The sequence below is a fragment of the Salvelinus alpinus genome, chromosome 14 (genome assembly GCF_045679555.1).
Source record: "Salvelinus alpinus chromosome 14, SLU_Salpinus.1, whole genome shotgun sequence".
Lineage (NCBI taxonomy): Eukaryota > Metazoa > Chordata > Actinopteri > Salmoniformes > Salmonidae > Salvelinus > Salvelinus alpinus.
Genome location: NC_092099.1, coordinates 12,386,576 through 12,402,934, shown reverse-complemented (window position 1 = coordinate 12,402,934; position 16,359 = coordinate 12,386,576). Strand labels below are relative to the sequence as shown.

The 16,359-nt window shown below is 42.6% G+C and overlaps 1 protein-coding gene across 1 annotated transcript in view; it reads right to left on the bottom strand.

Annotated features, from left to right (window-relative positions):
• Window positions 1-508: 508 nt before the first annotated feature.
• Window positions 509-16,359, bottom strand: part of LOC139538427 (glycerol-3-phosphate dehydrogenase, mitochondrial-like) — a 55,647-nt gene continuing 39,796 nt past the window's right edge. Inside the window, exon 17 of the mRNA XM_071340433.1 lies at window positions 509-4,044. Within this exon, the coding sequence (XP_071196534.1) occupies window positions 3,883-4,044 (162 nt within the window). The 3' untranslated portion in view covers window positions 509-3,882. The remainder of the gene's footprint in view (window positions 4,045-16,359) is intronic.

The following is a 16,359-nucleotide window of genomic DNA, read 5'->3' as shown; positions in this document are numbered from 1 at the left end:
GTGATGCTACCACCGTTCAAGCACTTTGGCGAGGAAGGGGAGGTTTGAGATAGGCCTGTAGTTGGTGAGGAGCTCAGTGTCTAGGCTCTGTATCTTCAGTATGGGGAGTTATAGTCACTGTTTTCAAAGTAATAGGAACAATGCCAGATGAGAGATGCATTTACAATCTTGACCACCAGGGGGCAGAGAACTAAGAGTGTTAATTAAAGACACTGTTCCCACAACTATATGAAACATTCTGGGAACATTTAAAGAAGAGATTAAATGTGTTCTAGGAACATTCTTGCAACATCAGGCAAATGTTTTATATAAGCATGCTATAATCCACAGCATGACTGGACAGTTTTTGTGTTATGAGGACATTTGCCTCGACCTAACAAATGTTCTGGGAACTTTCACAGAACTAATTTAATTTTGCTGGGGAAACACGCCTGTTCCTGTTGAAACAGAGGAATGTTACTGTTAAAAGCAGGGGATGCAGAAAATATTGTCAGAAATACAGGCAAAAGATTGTTGAACAATTTTAATATTTCACATTCATTGTAATGATTAAGTGACTCGATAAAAACAATGTTCACAAAAAAATAAATACAATAAATACAGCCATAACTGTTGGAGTTCAATACTGATGAACTTACCTGCATCTTTTACAATACCAGTCAAAAGTTTCGACACACCTACTCATTCAAGACTTTTTCTTTAATTTTACTACTCTACATTGTGGAATAAAAGTGAAGACATCAAAACTACGAAATAACACATATGGAATCATATAATAACCAAAAAAGTGTTAAACAAATCAAAATATATTTTATATTTGAGAATCTTTAAAGTAGCCACCCTTTGCCTTGATGACAGCTTTGCACACTCTTGGCATTCCCTCAACCAGCTTCACCTGGAATGCTTTTCCATCAGTCTTGAAGGAGTTCCCACATATTCTGAGCAATTGCTCTGTGGTCCAACTCAGCCCAAACCATCTCAATCGGGTGATTGTGGAGGTCAAGTCATCTGATGGAGCACCCCATCACTCGACTTCTTGGTCAAATAGCCCGTACACAGCCTGGAGGTGTGTTGGGTCATTGTCCTGTTGAAAAACAAATGATAGTCCCACTAAGCGCAAACCAGATGGGATGGCGTATCGCTGCAGAATGCTGTGGTAGCCATGCTGTTGAAGTGTGCCTTGAATTCTAAATAAATCATGACAGTGTCACCAGCGAAACACCCCCATACCATCCCACCTCCTCCTCCATGCTTCATGGTGGGAAACACACATGCGGAAATCATCCGTTCAGCTACTCTGCGTCTCGCAAAGATACGGCGGTTGGAACCAAAGATCTCAAATTTGGACTAATCAGACCAAATGATTGGTGTCCTTTAATAGTGGTTTCTTTGCAGCAATTCGAACATGAAGGCCTGATTCACGCAGTCCCCTCTAAACAGTTGATTTTGAGATGTTTAACCACTGATCCAATTAACCATTGTATTTCTGTTCAAAATGTTGTGTCAAGACTGCTGAAATGTGCCTAATTTGTTTATTAATAACTTTTCATGTTCTAAATTGTGCACTCTCCTCAAACAATAGCATGGTATTATTTGACTGTAAGAGCTACTGTAAACAAGAATGTAAGCTTTCTGCCAATATCCTTATATGTCTATGTTCTGGGAAATGTTCTTGTTACTTACAACCTCATGCTAATCGCATTAGCCTACGTGAGCTCAACCGTCCAGTGGAAGGGACCGATCCAGAAGAAGTTTTAACACTTTTTTTGGTTACTACATGATTCCATATGTATTATTTCCTAGTTTTGATGTCTTCACTATTATTCTACGATTGTAGAAAATAGTAAAAATAAAGAAAAACCCTTGAATGAGTAGGTGTTCTAAAACTTTCGACTGGTACTGTATTAATACTTATTGCTGAAAGCAGTCGCTTCATGCAGCAACAAAATTTACATTCCATTGCTTTTGTCAGAAGGAAGACAAAACTTCACCCAACTGCATTAGAACAACAATTGGCCATCCTACCATCCAAATAAAAGAGTAAATCCAAATCATACATCAAGTATCCTAGTGCTGGAGCGGGCAGTAGAAGAATGGATAACCCCTCCCAAGTACTATGTACTGAGAATATCACTGATGTTGTCCTTTTGAGGAGTTGCATAACACCCCTATGGCTGGTGAGAAACAATCTGAAGACTAAGCCCGGCATAAATATGTATGATAACTCCCTACATTTAACCCTTACATTTCCCATCAATGTATTCTAAAACCAATTAGCTAATAATGTGAGTTTTATTCAAACAAATGAAAAGAACAACAACAACCATGGTTTCAGTGAATTGGTCTCGTGCTCCCTGGTCAACTTTCAAAGTGGATTAATTAAGAACTGATAGCTAGAGATGTAACTCTTTGAAACTGCCCTCATACATAATTGTTGTACTAGGGGCAAACACATTACATTTTGTACTTTAACAGTGTGCATGAGAAAATAATTGCTTTATTTATAGTTACTGTGAAATTAAGCATGCTTAAAAGCCAGGAAGAGTATGGTTTAATCAGCTCTGTTGATTCATGCTCTCAATTCGCACTGGATCTGATAGCAAGGCACATTAAATACATTCCCTTATTACTCTATAAATGCAAGTGGCTAACCAGACAAACCATAAGTAATAAATTAATACTCATAAAAACACCAAGTGCACAGACAGATACAGAAATTAAAAGCCAGCGTCAAATACAACACTTAATCCCATTCAGCATAATAAAATAATGCAAGACAATAACGTTTCCAGGAACCAATCACATGCACCTACTGTGGAATATTTAAAGATGCTTACTGTTGATTTGTATCTCATTTGACGTCGACTAAATTAATATAATAAATATCTAGCATTTAGAAAGGGATAAAATATAGATGTAAATGGCAGTGAGTGAAAAATGCTATCGTTTTCCAATTAAGCCTTGCATTGAATAGAACAGTTAAATTGCATTACTTAATATGGACCATAGAAGTTTGCTGAAAGTGCGGTCAAAACTCACAACATCCAGAAAACACTATTTGTACAAAATGCCTCCTTTTAGATTGTCAGTATCGAAAATGTATAAAATGGCACAGGAGTACGGTACACAACAAAACCCTTTTTGAAAAAGACCACAACGAGTGCAATTCAAGTCGTCAACGTACGTTGCATATCACTCTGCATTGTTTCTAACATTCAGTTGTACGCTCTCGGGCAATGTTAAAAACAACAGTAACATCATACACAAAGAATTTGTTGTTGTTGAAATGTGTAAAAACAAATCATAAATAAATACATTGAAATAAATACATTGAAATAAAAAACAGTGTCCCAATAATTACTCATTTCATATCTCAATAAATATCTCAATAAATATGGAAGCAGGTTTGTAAGATTCAAGACGAGGCATCGGCTACATGTGTGTTGATGCAGTGATAGAACGCGAGCCTGTATCAGCAGAGCAACTCCCATGGAAGACAGAAGATAATGAGCTTCGTACCTTTGGGTTGTCCAGGTCTGTATACAACACCATATGAGCTTTAGCCAACCCTTGTGACTTCCGTTGTCATGTCATACATCACATCTATGATATGATATCACATGACATGACCATGGCAACATACAAGTCAGACGGGTTGTTTAAAGCACATAGATCCAGGCTGGAGCAGGGCCGTATGCATCAAGCATCTCTGAGTAGGAGCGCTGATCTAGGATCAGGTTCATATAACCTTATTTGTTGTGATCTAGAACGCAAAACTGATCCTAAAATCGACACTCATACTTTGAGGTGCAATACATACGGCCCCAGGGTTGTGTGACGAGGATCGTCCGGAGGAAGTACCAGGGCCAGGGGGGCTAAGTCTCACACTCCTCCCCCGCTACGGTCCACTGACACGGGCTTCCTCTGGTCGACAGGTTCCCTTTGCTCGAGGGGCTCTGTCTGGTCCAGGCTCTGTTCAGCCGTCTTCATCAGTATGGCCAGACGGTTGGCCGACACCTGCCCCTTCTTCACAGCACTCATTAGCTGAAGACAGGACACAGCAGCAGGACCATTTAAAAACGTTTAAATCCTTATACAGTTGAAGTCGGAAGTTTACATACACTTAGGTTGGAGTCATTAAAACTCCACAATTAAAACTCAATTGTTGGAATTTTTCCAACAATTGTTTACAGACAGATTATTTCACTTATAATTCACTGTCTCACAATTCCAGTGGGTCAGAAGTTTACATACACTAAGTTGACTGTGCCTTTAAACAGCTTGGAAAACTCCAGAAAATGATGTCATGGCTTTAGAAGCTTCTGATATGCTAATTGACATAATTTGAGTCAACTGGAGGTGTTTTCCCCTTGATGTATTTCAAGGCCTACCTTCAAACTCAGTGCCTCTTTGCTTGACATCATGGGAAAATCAAAAGAAATCAGCCAAGACCTCAGAAAAAAAATTGTAGACCTCCACAAGTCTGGTTCATCCTTGGGAGCAAACAATAGTACAAACAATACAAACAATAGTACACAAGTATAAACACCATGGGACCACGCAACCATCATACCGATCAGGAAGGAGACGCGTTCTGTCTCCTAGAGATGAACGTACTTTGGTGCGAAAAGTGCAAATCAATCCCAGAACAACAGCAAAGGACCTTGTGAAGATGCTGGAGGAAACAGGTACAAAAGTATCTATATCCACAGTAAAACGAGTGCTATATCGACATAACCTGAAAGGCCGCTCAGCAAGGAAGAAGCCACTGCTCCAAAACCGCCATAAAAAAAACCCAGACTACGGATTGCAACTGCACATGGGGACAAAGATCGTACTTTTTGGAGAAATGTCCTCTGGTCTGATGAAACAAAAATATAACTGTTTGGCCATAATGACCATCGTTATGTTTGGAGGGAAAAGGGGGAGGCTTGCAAGCCGAAGAACACCATCCCAACCGTAAAGCACGGGGGTGGCAGCATCATGTTGTGGGGGTGCTTTGCTGCAGGAGGGACTGGTGCACTTCACAAAATAGATTGCATCATGAGGATGGAAAATTATGTGGATATATTGAAGCAACATCTCAAGACATCAGTCAGGAAGTTAAAGCTTGGCCGCGAATGGGTCTTCCAAATTGACAATGACCCCAAGCATACTTCCAAAGTTGTGGCAAAATGGCTTAAGGACAACAAAGTCAAAGAGTGGCCATCACAAAGCCCTGACCTCAATCCTATAGAAAATGTGTGGGCAGAACTGAAAAAGCATGTGCGAGCAAGGAGGCCTACAAACCTGACTCAGTTACACCAGCTCTGTCTAGATGAATGGGACAAAATTCACCCAACTTATTGTGGGAAGCTTGTGGAAGGCTACCCGAAACGTTTGACCCAAGTTAAACAATTTAAAGGCAATGCTACCAATTACTAATTGAGTGTATGTAAACTTCTGACCCACTGGGAATGTGATGAAAGAAATAAAAGCTGAAAGAAATCATTCTCTCAACTATTATTCTGACATTTCAAATTATTAAAATAAAGTGGTGATCCGAACTGACCTAAGACAGGGAATTTGTACTATGATTAAATGTCAGGAATTGTGAAAAACTGAGTTTAAATGTATTTATTTAAGGTGTATGTAAACTTCCGACTTCAACTGTATATCCCCCCTCAGAATCCCCATATTACTCAGAGGAGACCTTCCACACCCTTGAGGAAGAGATGTGCCATTTCCAGGCCCAGGGAAATCTGTGGGGACACATGCGCGCACAGGAACACTACCTGATCTAACGACCACATGGGGACAGCTTTATTACAGGCCATACTGTTTCTAACTGCCTTAATCTCCCCCATAGAAACAACAGTGACAGCACCATCAACAAAAACGGAAGGGATCTGTTGCAGCTCTGTAGAAGCCTGGGTCTGTAATTTGTCAATGGTAGGTTACGGGGGGGGGGGGGGGGGGGCACTTTGGGGAGATTCACCTACAGTCGTGGCCAAAAGTTTTGAGAATGACACAAATATTAAATTTCACAAAGTCTGCTGCCTCAGTTTGTATGATGGCAATTTGCATATACTCCAGAATGTTATGAGCTTTGTACCTTTGGGTACCTTTCCAGAATGTTATGAAGAGTGATCAGATGAATTGCAATTAATTGCAAAGTCCCTCTTTGCCATGCAAATTAACTGAATCCCCAAAAAGCATTTCCACTGCATTTCAGCCCTGCCACAAAAGGACCAGCTGACATCATGTCAGTGAATCTCTTGTTAACACAGGTGTGAGTGTTGACGAGGACAAGGCTGGAGATCACTCTGTCATGCTGATTGAGTTCGAATAACAGACTGGAAGCTTCAAAAGGAGGGTGGTGCTTGGAATTATTGTTCTTCCTCTGTCATCCATGGTTACCTGCAAGGAAACACGTGCCGTCATTATTGCTTTGCACATAAAGGGCTTCACAGGCAAGGATATTGCTGCCAGCCATGAATAAAGAATGGTACCAACACATCCTCCGAGAGCAACTTCTCCCAACCATCCAGGATCAGTTTGGTGACGAACAATGCCTTTTCCAGCATGATGGAGCACCTTGCCATAAGGCAAAAGTGATAACTAAGTGGCTTGGTGAACAAAACATCGATATTTTGGGTCCATGGCCAGGAAACTCCCCAGACCTTAATCCCATTGAGAACTTGTGGTCAATCCTCAAGAGGCGGGTGGACAAACAAAAACTCACAAATTCTGACAAACTCCAAGCATTGATTATGCAAGAATGGGCTGCCATCAGTCAGGATGTGGCCCAGAAGTTAATTGACAGCATGCCAGGGCGGATTGCAGGTCTTGAAAAAGAAGGGTCAACAACACTGAAAATATTGACCTTTTGCATCAACTTCATGTAATTGTCAATAAAAGCCTTTGATTCTTATGAAATGCTTGTAATTATACTTCAGTATTCCATAGTAACATCTGACAAAAATATCTAAAGACACTGAAGCAGCAAACTTTGTGAAAATTAATGTTTGTGTCATTCTCAAAACTTTTGGCCACGACTGTATTGCTCACCTCTTGGCCACAGCACAGTAGACTATATGATTACAGACATTGACCCTTTCTCTCTCAGCTCATTCACTGTCAAGCCGCTAACACCTCTGTCTGATCACAGCCAAATGACGTTGTTCCTCAAAAGAACAGACATGGAAACAACCACACATTCACAGCCCAGTAAGCTATACAACATCAGAAATTCAGACAGATGGGCCCAAAACAGCACAGAAGAATACCAGAAAGAAATGTATAACCAAAATATCAAAACACTCTTAGATAGAGGTCCTGGTCAGTAATTGGGGAGTCCAATGGATTTTTATTGTCCTTTATAGCTTTTTCTAATCCATTCAATTTCTCATGATTTTGGCATTGCTCTGCGTTTGTGTCAATTTGAACGGTGTTGTAGAGTGTTTTAAAATGGGTTGTCCATATGTCACCATTTTGTATCGCTCATTCCTCTTGTTTCAATATTATTTTTTTTCTTCAGTTTTGCCAGAAGTTGTTTGTGTTTATGGACTCCTCAATTATTGTCAGCTGCTTGCTGTTGTACTGTGCTTTTTTGGTTCTGAGTGTACGTTTTATAGAGTTTTAAAGTCTCACAGTAATGAAGGTGTAATTCACCATTATTTGGGTCTCTGTGCTTTTGGTTGGATAGTGTTCTAAGGTTTTTCCTTATAATTGTACAATCAGCATCAATCCAGTTGTCATCTGTGGTCTTTTTTGTTTAGTTTTTTTGATCAATTTCAGTTGTGCTTCTTTTGCTGTTTGCCTGAATATATAGTTGATGTTTTTTACTGCTAGATTGATGCCTTCTTTACTGTGAGTGAATGTGGTATCCAGAAATATAAGAAACTTCAGGCCGTCAAATTTAAAAAAGCATGCGGACCTGATGGCATCCTAAATGAGATGCTCAAAGTCACTAGTGCAAAGTTTCAATTGGCTATATTAAAACTGTTTAATTTGATCCTGAGTGTTATTTCCCTGACATCTGGAATCAAGAACTCATAACCCCAATCTTTAAGAATGGAGACAAATTTGACCCTAACAATTACAGAGGCATTTGTTTGAACAGTAACCTGGGGAAGGTTTTCGGTGGTAGGTGGTATTATAAATGTAAGAGTTCTAAACTTCCTTAATAAGCACGACTTACCAAAACCTCGCACGACTAATCATATTTACACCCTACACACCCTGATAGATACAGTGGGGAGAACAAGTATTTGATACACTGCCGATTTTGCAGGTTTTCCTACTTACAAAGCATGTAGAGGTCTGTAATTTCTATCATGGGTACACTTCAACTATGAGAGACGGAATCTAAAACAAAAATCCAGAAAATCACATTGTATGATTTTTAAGTAATTAATTTGCATTTTATTGCATGACATAAGTATTTGATACATCAGAAAAGCAGATCTTAATATTTGGTACAGAAACCTTTGTTTGCAATTACAGAGATCATACGTTTCCTGTAGTTCTTGACCAGGTTTGCACACACTGCAGCAGGGATTTTGGCCCACTCCTCCATACAGATCTTCTCCAGATCCTTCAGGTTTCGGGGCTGTCGCGGGGCTATACGGACTTTCAGCTCCCTCCAAAGATTTTCTATTGGGTTCAGGTCTGGAGACTGGCTAGGCCACTCCAGGACCTTGAGATGCTTCTTACGGCGCCACTCCTTAGTTGCCCTGGCTGTGTGTTTCGGGTCGTTGTCATGCTGGAAGACCCAGCCACGACCCATCTTCAATGCTCTTACTGAGGGAAGGAGGTTGTTGGCCAAGATCTCGCGATACATGGCCCCATCCATCCTCCCCTCAATACGGTGCAGTCATCCTGTACCCTTTGCAGAAAAGCATCCCCAAAGAATGATGTTTCCACCTCCATGCTTCACGGTTGGGATGGTGTTCTTGGGGTTGTACTCATCCTTCTTCTTCCTCCAAACACGGCGAGTGGAGTTTAGACCAAAAAGCTCTATTTTTGTCTCATCAGACCACATGACCTGCTCCCATTCCTCCTCTGGATCATCCAGATGGTCATTGGCAAACTTCAGACGGGCCTGGACATGCGCTGGCTTGAGCAGGTGGACCTTGCGTGCGCTGCAGGATTTTAATCCATGACGGTGTAGTGTGTTACTAATGGTTTTCTTTGAGACTGTGGTCCCAGCTCTCTTCAGGTCATTGACCAGGTCCTGCCGTGTAGTTCTGGGCTGATAACTCACCTTCCTCAGGATCATTGATCCCCCACGAGGTGAGATCTTGCATGGAGCCCCAGACCGAGGGTGATTGACCGTCATCTTGAACTTCTTCCATTTTCTAATAATTGCGCCAACAGTTGTTGCCTTCTCACCAAGCTGCTTGCCTATTGTCCTGTAGCCCATCCCAGCCTGTTGCATGTCTACAATTTTATCCCTGATGTCCTTATACAGCTCTCTGGTCTTGGCCATTGTGGAGAGGTTGGAGTCTGTTTGATTGAGTGTGTGGACAGGTGTTTTTTATACAGGTAACGAGTTCAAACAGGTGCAGTTAATACAGGTAATGAGTGGAGAACAGGAGGGCTTCTTAAAGAAAAACTAACAGGTCTGTGAGAGCCGGAATTCTTACTGGTTGGTAGGTGATCAAATACTTATGTCATGCAATAAAATGCAAATTAATTACTTAAAAATCATACAATGTGATTTTCTGGATTTTTGTTTTAGATTCCGTCTCTCACAGTTGAAGTGTACCTATGATAAAAATTACAGACCTCTACATGCTTTGTAAGTAGGAAAACCTGCAAAATCGGCAGTGTATCAAATACTTGTTCTCCCCACTGTAAATATGTCCACCAAAATAATACCAAAATATAATCTTGCTTTATCGACTTCCAAAAAAGCATTTGATTTTATTTGGCATACAGGACTGTTATGTTATTGAAAGTGGTGTAGGGGGTAAAACATATGACATAATTAAATCAATGTATACATGTAATACGTGTAGCTTTAAAATTGGCAAGAAAAGAACAGAATTCTTTAACCAGGGGCAGGGCCTTCGCCAGGGATGCTATCTGAGCCCTGTACTCTTCAATATTTACATCAACGAATTAGCCACTATTCTAGAAAAATCCACAGCCCCTGGTGTTAGTCTCCACAATTCAGAGGTTAAATGCCTACTCTTCGCAGATGACCTATGCCTGCTGTCACCCCCAGCACATGGCCTACAGCAGAGCCTGGACCTGCTAGAGCAGTACTGCCAGACCTGGGCCCTGGCAGTAAACCCCAAAAATACTAAAATAATGATTTTCCAGAGAATATCCAGATCTCAGGGAATTAGACTAAGTTCTCAATTGGTCCAAAATATATAGAGTACTGCACACACTACAATCACTTAAAGCTCAACTGGACACCTCAATGATGCAGTGAATGAACTGAGAGAGAAAGCACGCAGGGCATTCTACGCCATTAAAAAACAAATTCAAATTGAAATACCTATTAAAATTTGGCTAAAACTAATTGAATGTGTCATTGAACCAATTGCACTTTATGCCAGTGAGGTGTGGGGTCCACTTGCAAAACAAGATTTCACCAAATGGGACAAACACCCCATTGAAACCCTGCATGCAGAGTTCTGTAAGATTCTCCTACATGTCCAGAGGAACACTACAAACACCCCATTGAAACCCTGCATGCAGAGTTCTGTAAGATTCTCCTACATGTCCAGAGGAACACTACAAACAACGCATGCAGGGCAGAATTAGGCCAATATCCACTAATAATAAAAACTCAAAAAAGAGTAATTACGTTTTGGAAACATCTAAAATACAGTGACCCCCTCCCATATCATTACCAAGCCCTGCAATGCCAAGAGCTGAACAAAGAAAAGAGTCCCCTCATCCAGCTAGTCCTGGGGCTGAGTTCGCAAACCTGTTCTACTAACACACAGAGGCCTCAGGACCAGAACATCCAATCAATCAGAATAAAACAAATTACAAAGCAATCAAAACAAAACTACATTGCTTATTGGGAAGCACAAGCACAAAGCAAAATGCAGTGCTATCTGGCCCTAAATTGACAGTACACCGTGGCTAACTATTTGACCATGGTTATTGATCAAAACCTTAGAAAAACCTTGACAGAGTACAGGCTCAATGAGTACAGCCTTGCCATTGAAAAGGGTAGACACAGGAAAACCTAGCTCCCTGTAGAGGAAAGGCTGTGCAACCACTGCATCACAGCAGAACCTGAGACGGAGCTGCATTTCCTGACAAAATGTAAAAAATATAAAGGTTTCAAAGACCTCTCTGATAAGAATAGGCTACCAGTCCTGTTGGGGGAGGACGCAGAGAGGTGTGGGTTGGCAGCGCACTACAATGCTGCCTGCCATAAGATGAGGGACAGTGTCTGACAGACCAATCAACCTGCACATGTCCTCTACTGTATGCTTATTGTTATTGTTCAATTTATGGTTATTTTGACCCTTGTTATTGTTGTTACTGTTGTCCCGTTGACAATTTTGATTCTCATTATCTTAATATTGTAAATATCCAAAGTAAGCTTTGGCAATATGTACATTGTTACGTCATGCCAATAAAGCAAATTGAATTGAATTGAGAAAGAGAGAGAGTAAGAAAGAGAGAGAGTAAGAAAGAGAGAGAGCGAGAGAAAGACAGAGAGAGAGAAAGACAGAAAGGGGGATGCTGGCTCAATCATTATCATGCTAGAACATGTTCAGCTCACCGGCCATCCTGGTTGTAAGTCAGCTCATGCCTTATGTGAGGAAGACCATGCCTACCCATAATACCACCATAACCAGAACCTCCAGCTTCAGCCAATGGACTCCACTCCAAGACCATCAGAAACCCAGGAAATAAATGGTTCTGCCACTCAAAAAGTACACTAATGAAGATTAAACCAGGTTTTTGGAGCCACTCAATTTGGTCCAGGGGCTGTATGTATGAAATGTCACAGAGTAGGAGTGCTGATCAGGATCAGGTTCCCCCTGTCCAGTTGATCTTATTCATTGTGAAACTGATCCTAGATCAGCAGTCTGAGATGCCCAAGTCTAAGAGTACTAAGTGGTAGGTAGGCTGTCTCCTTCTGAAGAGTTACATTCTTTTTCTTTGATTCCATGCAGACAGCATATTCCTAACTAAATTAACATCCAAAAGACATTGATGAAGTTCATCCTTAATATAACAGCTAAACGTAAAGATATCCATTCCTTTCTCCTAATTAGTTGGATTTCAGCAGAGTGCATATGCTCTTAAGACGCCACAAAATGTTCACACGTCTGACACGTGAAACAAAGGGCTCAGACAGGTCACTCCCCCTCAACCTCAAATTAAATCCTCCTTAAACACCGAGCGAAGTCAATGTAATGTATAGAGAACATGCAAATGCTTCCCTCTCTGTCTCAGATCAGAGGGAAGCATTTGCATGTTCTCTATAAATCAAATCAAATCAAATTTTATTAGTCACATACACATGGTTAGCAGATGTTAATGCGAGTGTAGCGAAATGCTTGTGCTTCTAGTTCCGACAATGCAGTAATAACCAACAAGTAATCTAACCTAACAATTCCACAACTACTACCTTATACACACACACAAGTGTAAAGGGATAAAGAATATGTACATAAAGATATATGAATGAGTGGTGGTACAGAACGGCATGGCAAGATGCAGTAGATGGTATAGAGTACGGTATATACATATGAGATGAGTACTGTAGGGTATGTAAACATAAAGTGGCATAGTTTAAAGTGGCTAGTGGTACATGTATTACATAAAGATGGCAAGATGCAGTAGATGATATAGAGTACAGTATATACATATGAGATGGGTAATGTAGGGTATGTAAACATTATATTAAGTGGCATTGTTTAAAGTGGCTAGTGGTACATTTTTACATAATTTCCATCAATTCCCATTTTTAAAGTGGCTGGAGTTGAGTCAGTATGTTGGCAGCGGCCGCTAAATGTTAGTGGTGGCTGTTTAACAGTCTGATGGCCTTGAGATAGAAGCTGTTTTTCAGTCTCTCGGTCCCTGCTTTGATGCACCTGTACTGACCTCGCCTTCTGGATGATAGCGGGGTGAACAGGCAGTGGCTTGGGTGGTTGTTGTCCTTGATGATCTTTATGGCCTTCCTGTGACATCGGGTGGTGTAGGTGTCCTGGAGGGCAGGTAGTTTGCCCCCGGTGGTGCGTTCTGCAGACCTCACTACCCTCTGGAGAGCCTTACGGTTGTGGGCGGAGCAGTTGCCGTACCAGGCGGTGATACAGCCCGACAGGATGCTCTCGATTGTGCATCTGTAGAAGTTTGTGAGTGCTTTTGGTGACAAGCCAAATTTCTTCAGCCTCCTGAGGTTGAAGAGGCGCTGCTGCGCCTTCTTCACAACGCTGTCTGTGTGGGTGGACCAATTCAGTTTGTCCGTGATGTGTACACCGAGGAACTTAAAACTTTCCACCTTCTCCACTACTGACCCGTCGATGTGGATAGGGGGGTGCTCCCTCTGCTGTTTCCTGAAGTCCACAATCATCTCCTTTGTTTTGTTGACGTTGAGTGTGAGGTTATTTTCCTGACACCACACTCCGAGGGCCCTCACCTCCTCCCTGTAGGCCGTCTCGTCGTTGTTGGTAATCAAGCCTACCACTGTAGTGTCATCCGCAAACTTGATGATTGAGTTGGAGGCGTGCATGGCCACGCAGTCGTGGGTGAACAGGGAGTACAGGAGAGGGCTCAGAACGCACCCTTGTGGGGCCCCAGTGTTGAGGATCAGCGGGGTGGAGATGTTGTTACCTACCCTCACCACCTGGGGGCGGCCCGTCAGGAAGTCCAGGACCCAGTTGCACAGGGCGGGGTCGAGACCCAGGGTCTCGAGCTTGATGACGAGTTTGGAGGGTACTATGGTGTTAAATGCTGAGCTGTAATCGATGAACAGCATTCTCACATGGGTATTCCTCTTGTCCAGATGGGTTAGGGCAGTGTGCAGTGTGGTTGCGATTGCGTCGTCTGTGGACCTATTGGGTCGGTAAGCAAATTGGAGTGGGTCTAGGGTGTCCGGTAGGGTGGAGGTGATATGGTCCTTGACTAGTCTCTCAAAGCACTTCATGATGACGGAAGTGAGTGCTACGGGGCGGTAGTCGTTTAGCTCAGTTACCTTAGCTTTCTTGGGAACAGGAACAATGGTGGCCCTCTTGAAGCATGTGGGAACAGCAGACTGGGATAAGGATTGATTGAATATGTCCGTAAACACACCAGCCAGCTGGTCTGTGCATGCTCTGAGGACGCGGCTGGGAATGCCGTCTGGGCCTGCAGCCTTGCGAGGGTTAACACGTTTAAATGTTTTACTCACCTCGGCTGCAGTGAAGGAGAGCCCGCAGGTTTTGGTAGGGGGCCGTGTCAGTGGCACTGTATTGTCCTCAAAGCGGGCAAAAAAGTTGTTTAGCCTGTCTGGGAGCAAGACATTCTGGTCCGCGACGGGGCTGGTTTTCTTTTTGTAATCCGTGATTGACTGTAGACCCTGCCACATACCTCTTGTGTCTGAGCTGTTGAATTGCGACTCGATTTTGTCTCTGTACTGAGACTTAGCCTGTTTGATTGCCTTGCGGAGAGAATAGCTACACTGTTTGTATTCGGTCATGCTTCCGGTCACCTTGCCCTGGTTAAAAGCAGTGGTTCGCGCTTTCAGTTTAACGCGAATGCTGCCGTCAATCCACGGTTTCTGGTTTGGGAATGTTTTTATCGTTGCTGTGGGTACGACATCGTCAATGCACTTCCTAATGAACTCGCTCACCGAATCAGCATATTCGTCAATATTGTTGTTGGACGCGATGCGGAACATATTCCAATCCGCGTGATCGAAGCAGTCTTGAAGCGTGGACTCAGATTGGTCGGACCAGCGTTGAACAGACCTGAGCGCGGGAGCTTGTTGTTTGAGTTTCTGTTTGTAGGCTGGAATCAACAAAATGGAGTCGTGGTCAGCTTTTCCGAAAGGGGGGCGGGGGAGGGCCTTATAAGCGTCGCGGAAATTAGTATAACAATGGTCTAGTGTTTTTCCAGCCCTGGTAGCACAATCGATATGCTGATAGAATTTAGGGAGTTTTGTTTTTAGATTAGCCTTGTTAAAATCCCCAGCTATGATGAATGCAGCCTCAGGGTGTGTGGTTTCCAGTTTACAAAGAGTCAGATAAAGTTCGTTCAGGGCCATCGATGTGTCTGCTTGGGGGGGAATATATACGGCTGTGATTATGATTGAAGAGAATTCCCTTGGTAGATAATGCGGTCGACATTTGATTGTGAGGAGTTCTAGATCAGGTGAACAGAATGACTTGAGTTCCTGTGTGTTGTTATGATGATCACACCACTTCTCGTTAATCATAAGGCATACCCCCCCGCCCCTCTTCTTACCGGAAAGATGTTTGTTTCTGTCGGCGCGATGCATGAAGAAACCAGCTGGCTGCACCGACTCCGTTAGCGTCCCTTGAGTTAGCCATGTTTCCGTGAAGCAGAGCACGTTGCAATCCCTGATGTCTCTCTGGAATGCTACCCGTGCTCGGATTTCATCAACCTTATTGTCAAGAGACTGGACATTGGCGAGTAGTATGCTAGGGAGTGGAGCGCGATGTGCCCGTCTCCGAAGCCTGACCACGAGACCGCCTCGTTTTCCCCTTTTTCGGCTTCGCACAGGGTCGCCGGCTGGGATCAGATCCATTGTATTGGGTGGAAGGCAAAACACTGGATCCGTTTCGGGAAAGTCATATTCCTGGTAGGAACGATGATGAGTTGACGTTAATCGTATATTCAGTAGTTCCTCCCGACTGTATGTAATGAAACCTAAGATTACCTGGGGTACCGATGTAAGAAATAACACGTAAAAAAACAAAATACTGCATATTTTCCAAGGAACGCGAAGCGAGGCGGCCATCTCTTTTCAGCGCCGGAAGTTAAGTTATACATTACATTGGGCCTGTATTCATTAAGCGTCCAAGAGTAGGAGTGCTGATCTTGGATCAGTTTTTGACTTTAAATCATAATGAATAAGATGACATGGACAGCGGGAAGTTGGTCCTAGACTAGCACTTCTATTTTGAGACGCTTTGTGAATATGGACCATTGTTTTTAAGAGCAGGGTGATCAGAAGTGACCCTAGTGGCAGAGGAAGACTGACAATGTTTAGGAATGGCAGAGGAGCCGGATCCCCCATAACCAGGCCTTCACAGCACGTCTCCTATCTCTTGAGGGATAATTACCATTCCCTTTGCCTTGATCTTGTTTGTTTAACTTGACACAGTGAAGAAAGGGCTGACATTGACCAGAATCCCCTGCATTAATGTGTCTCATGTTCTGCATTCATCA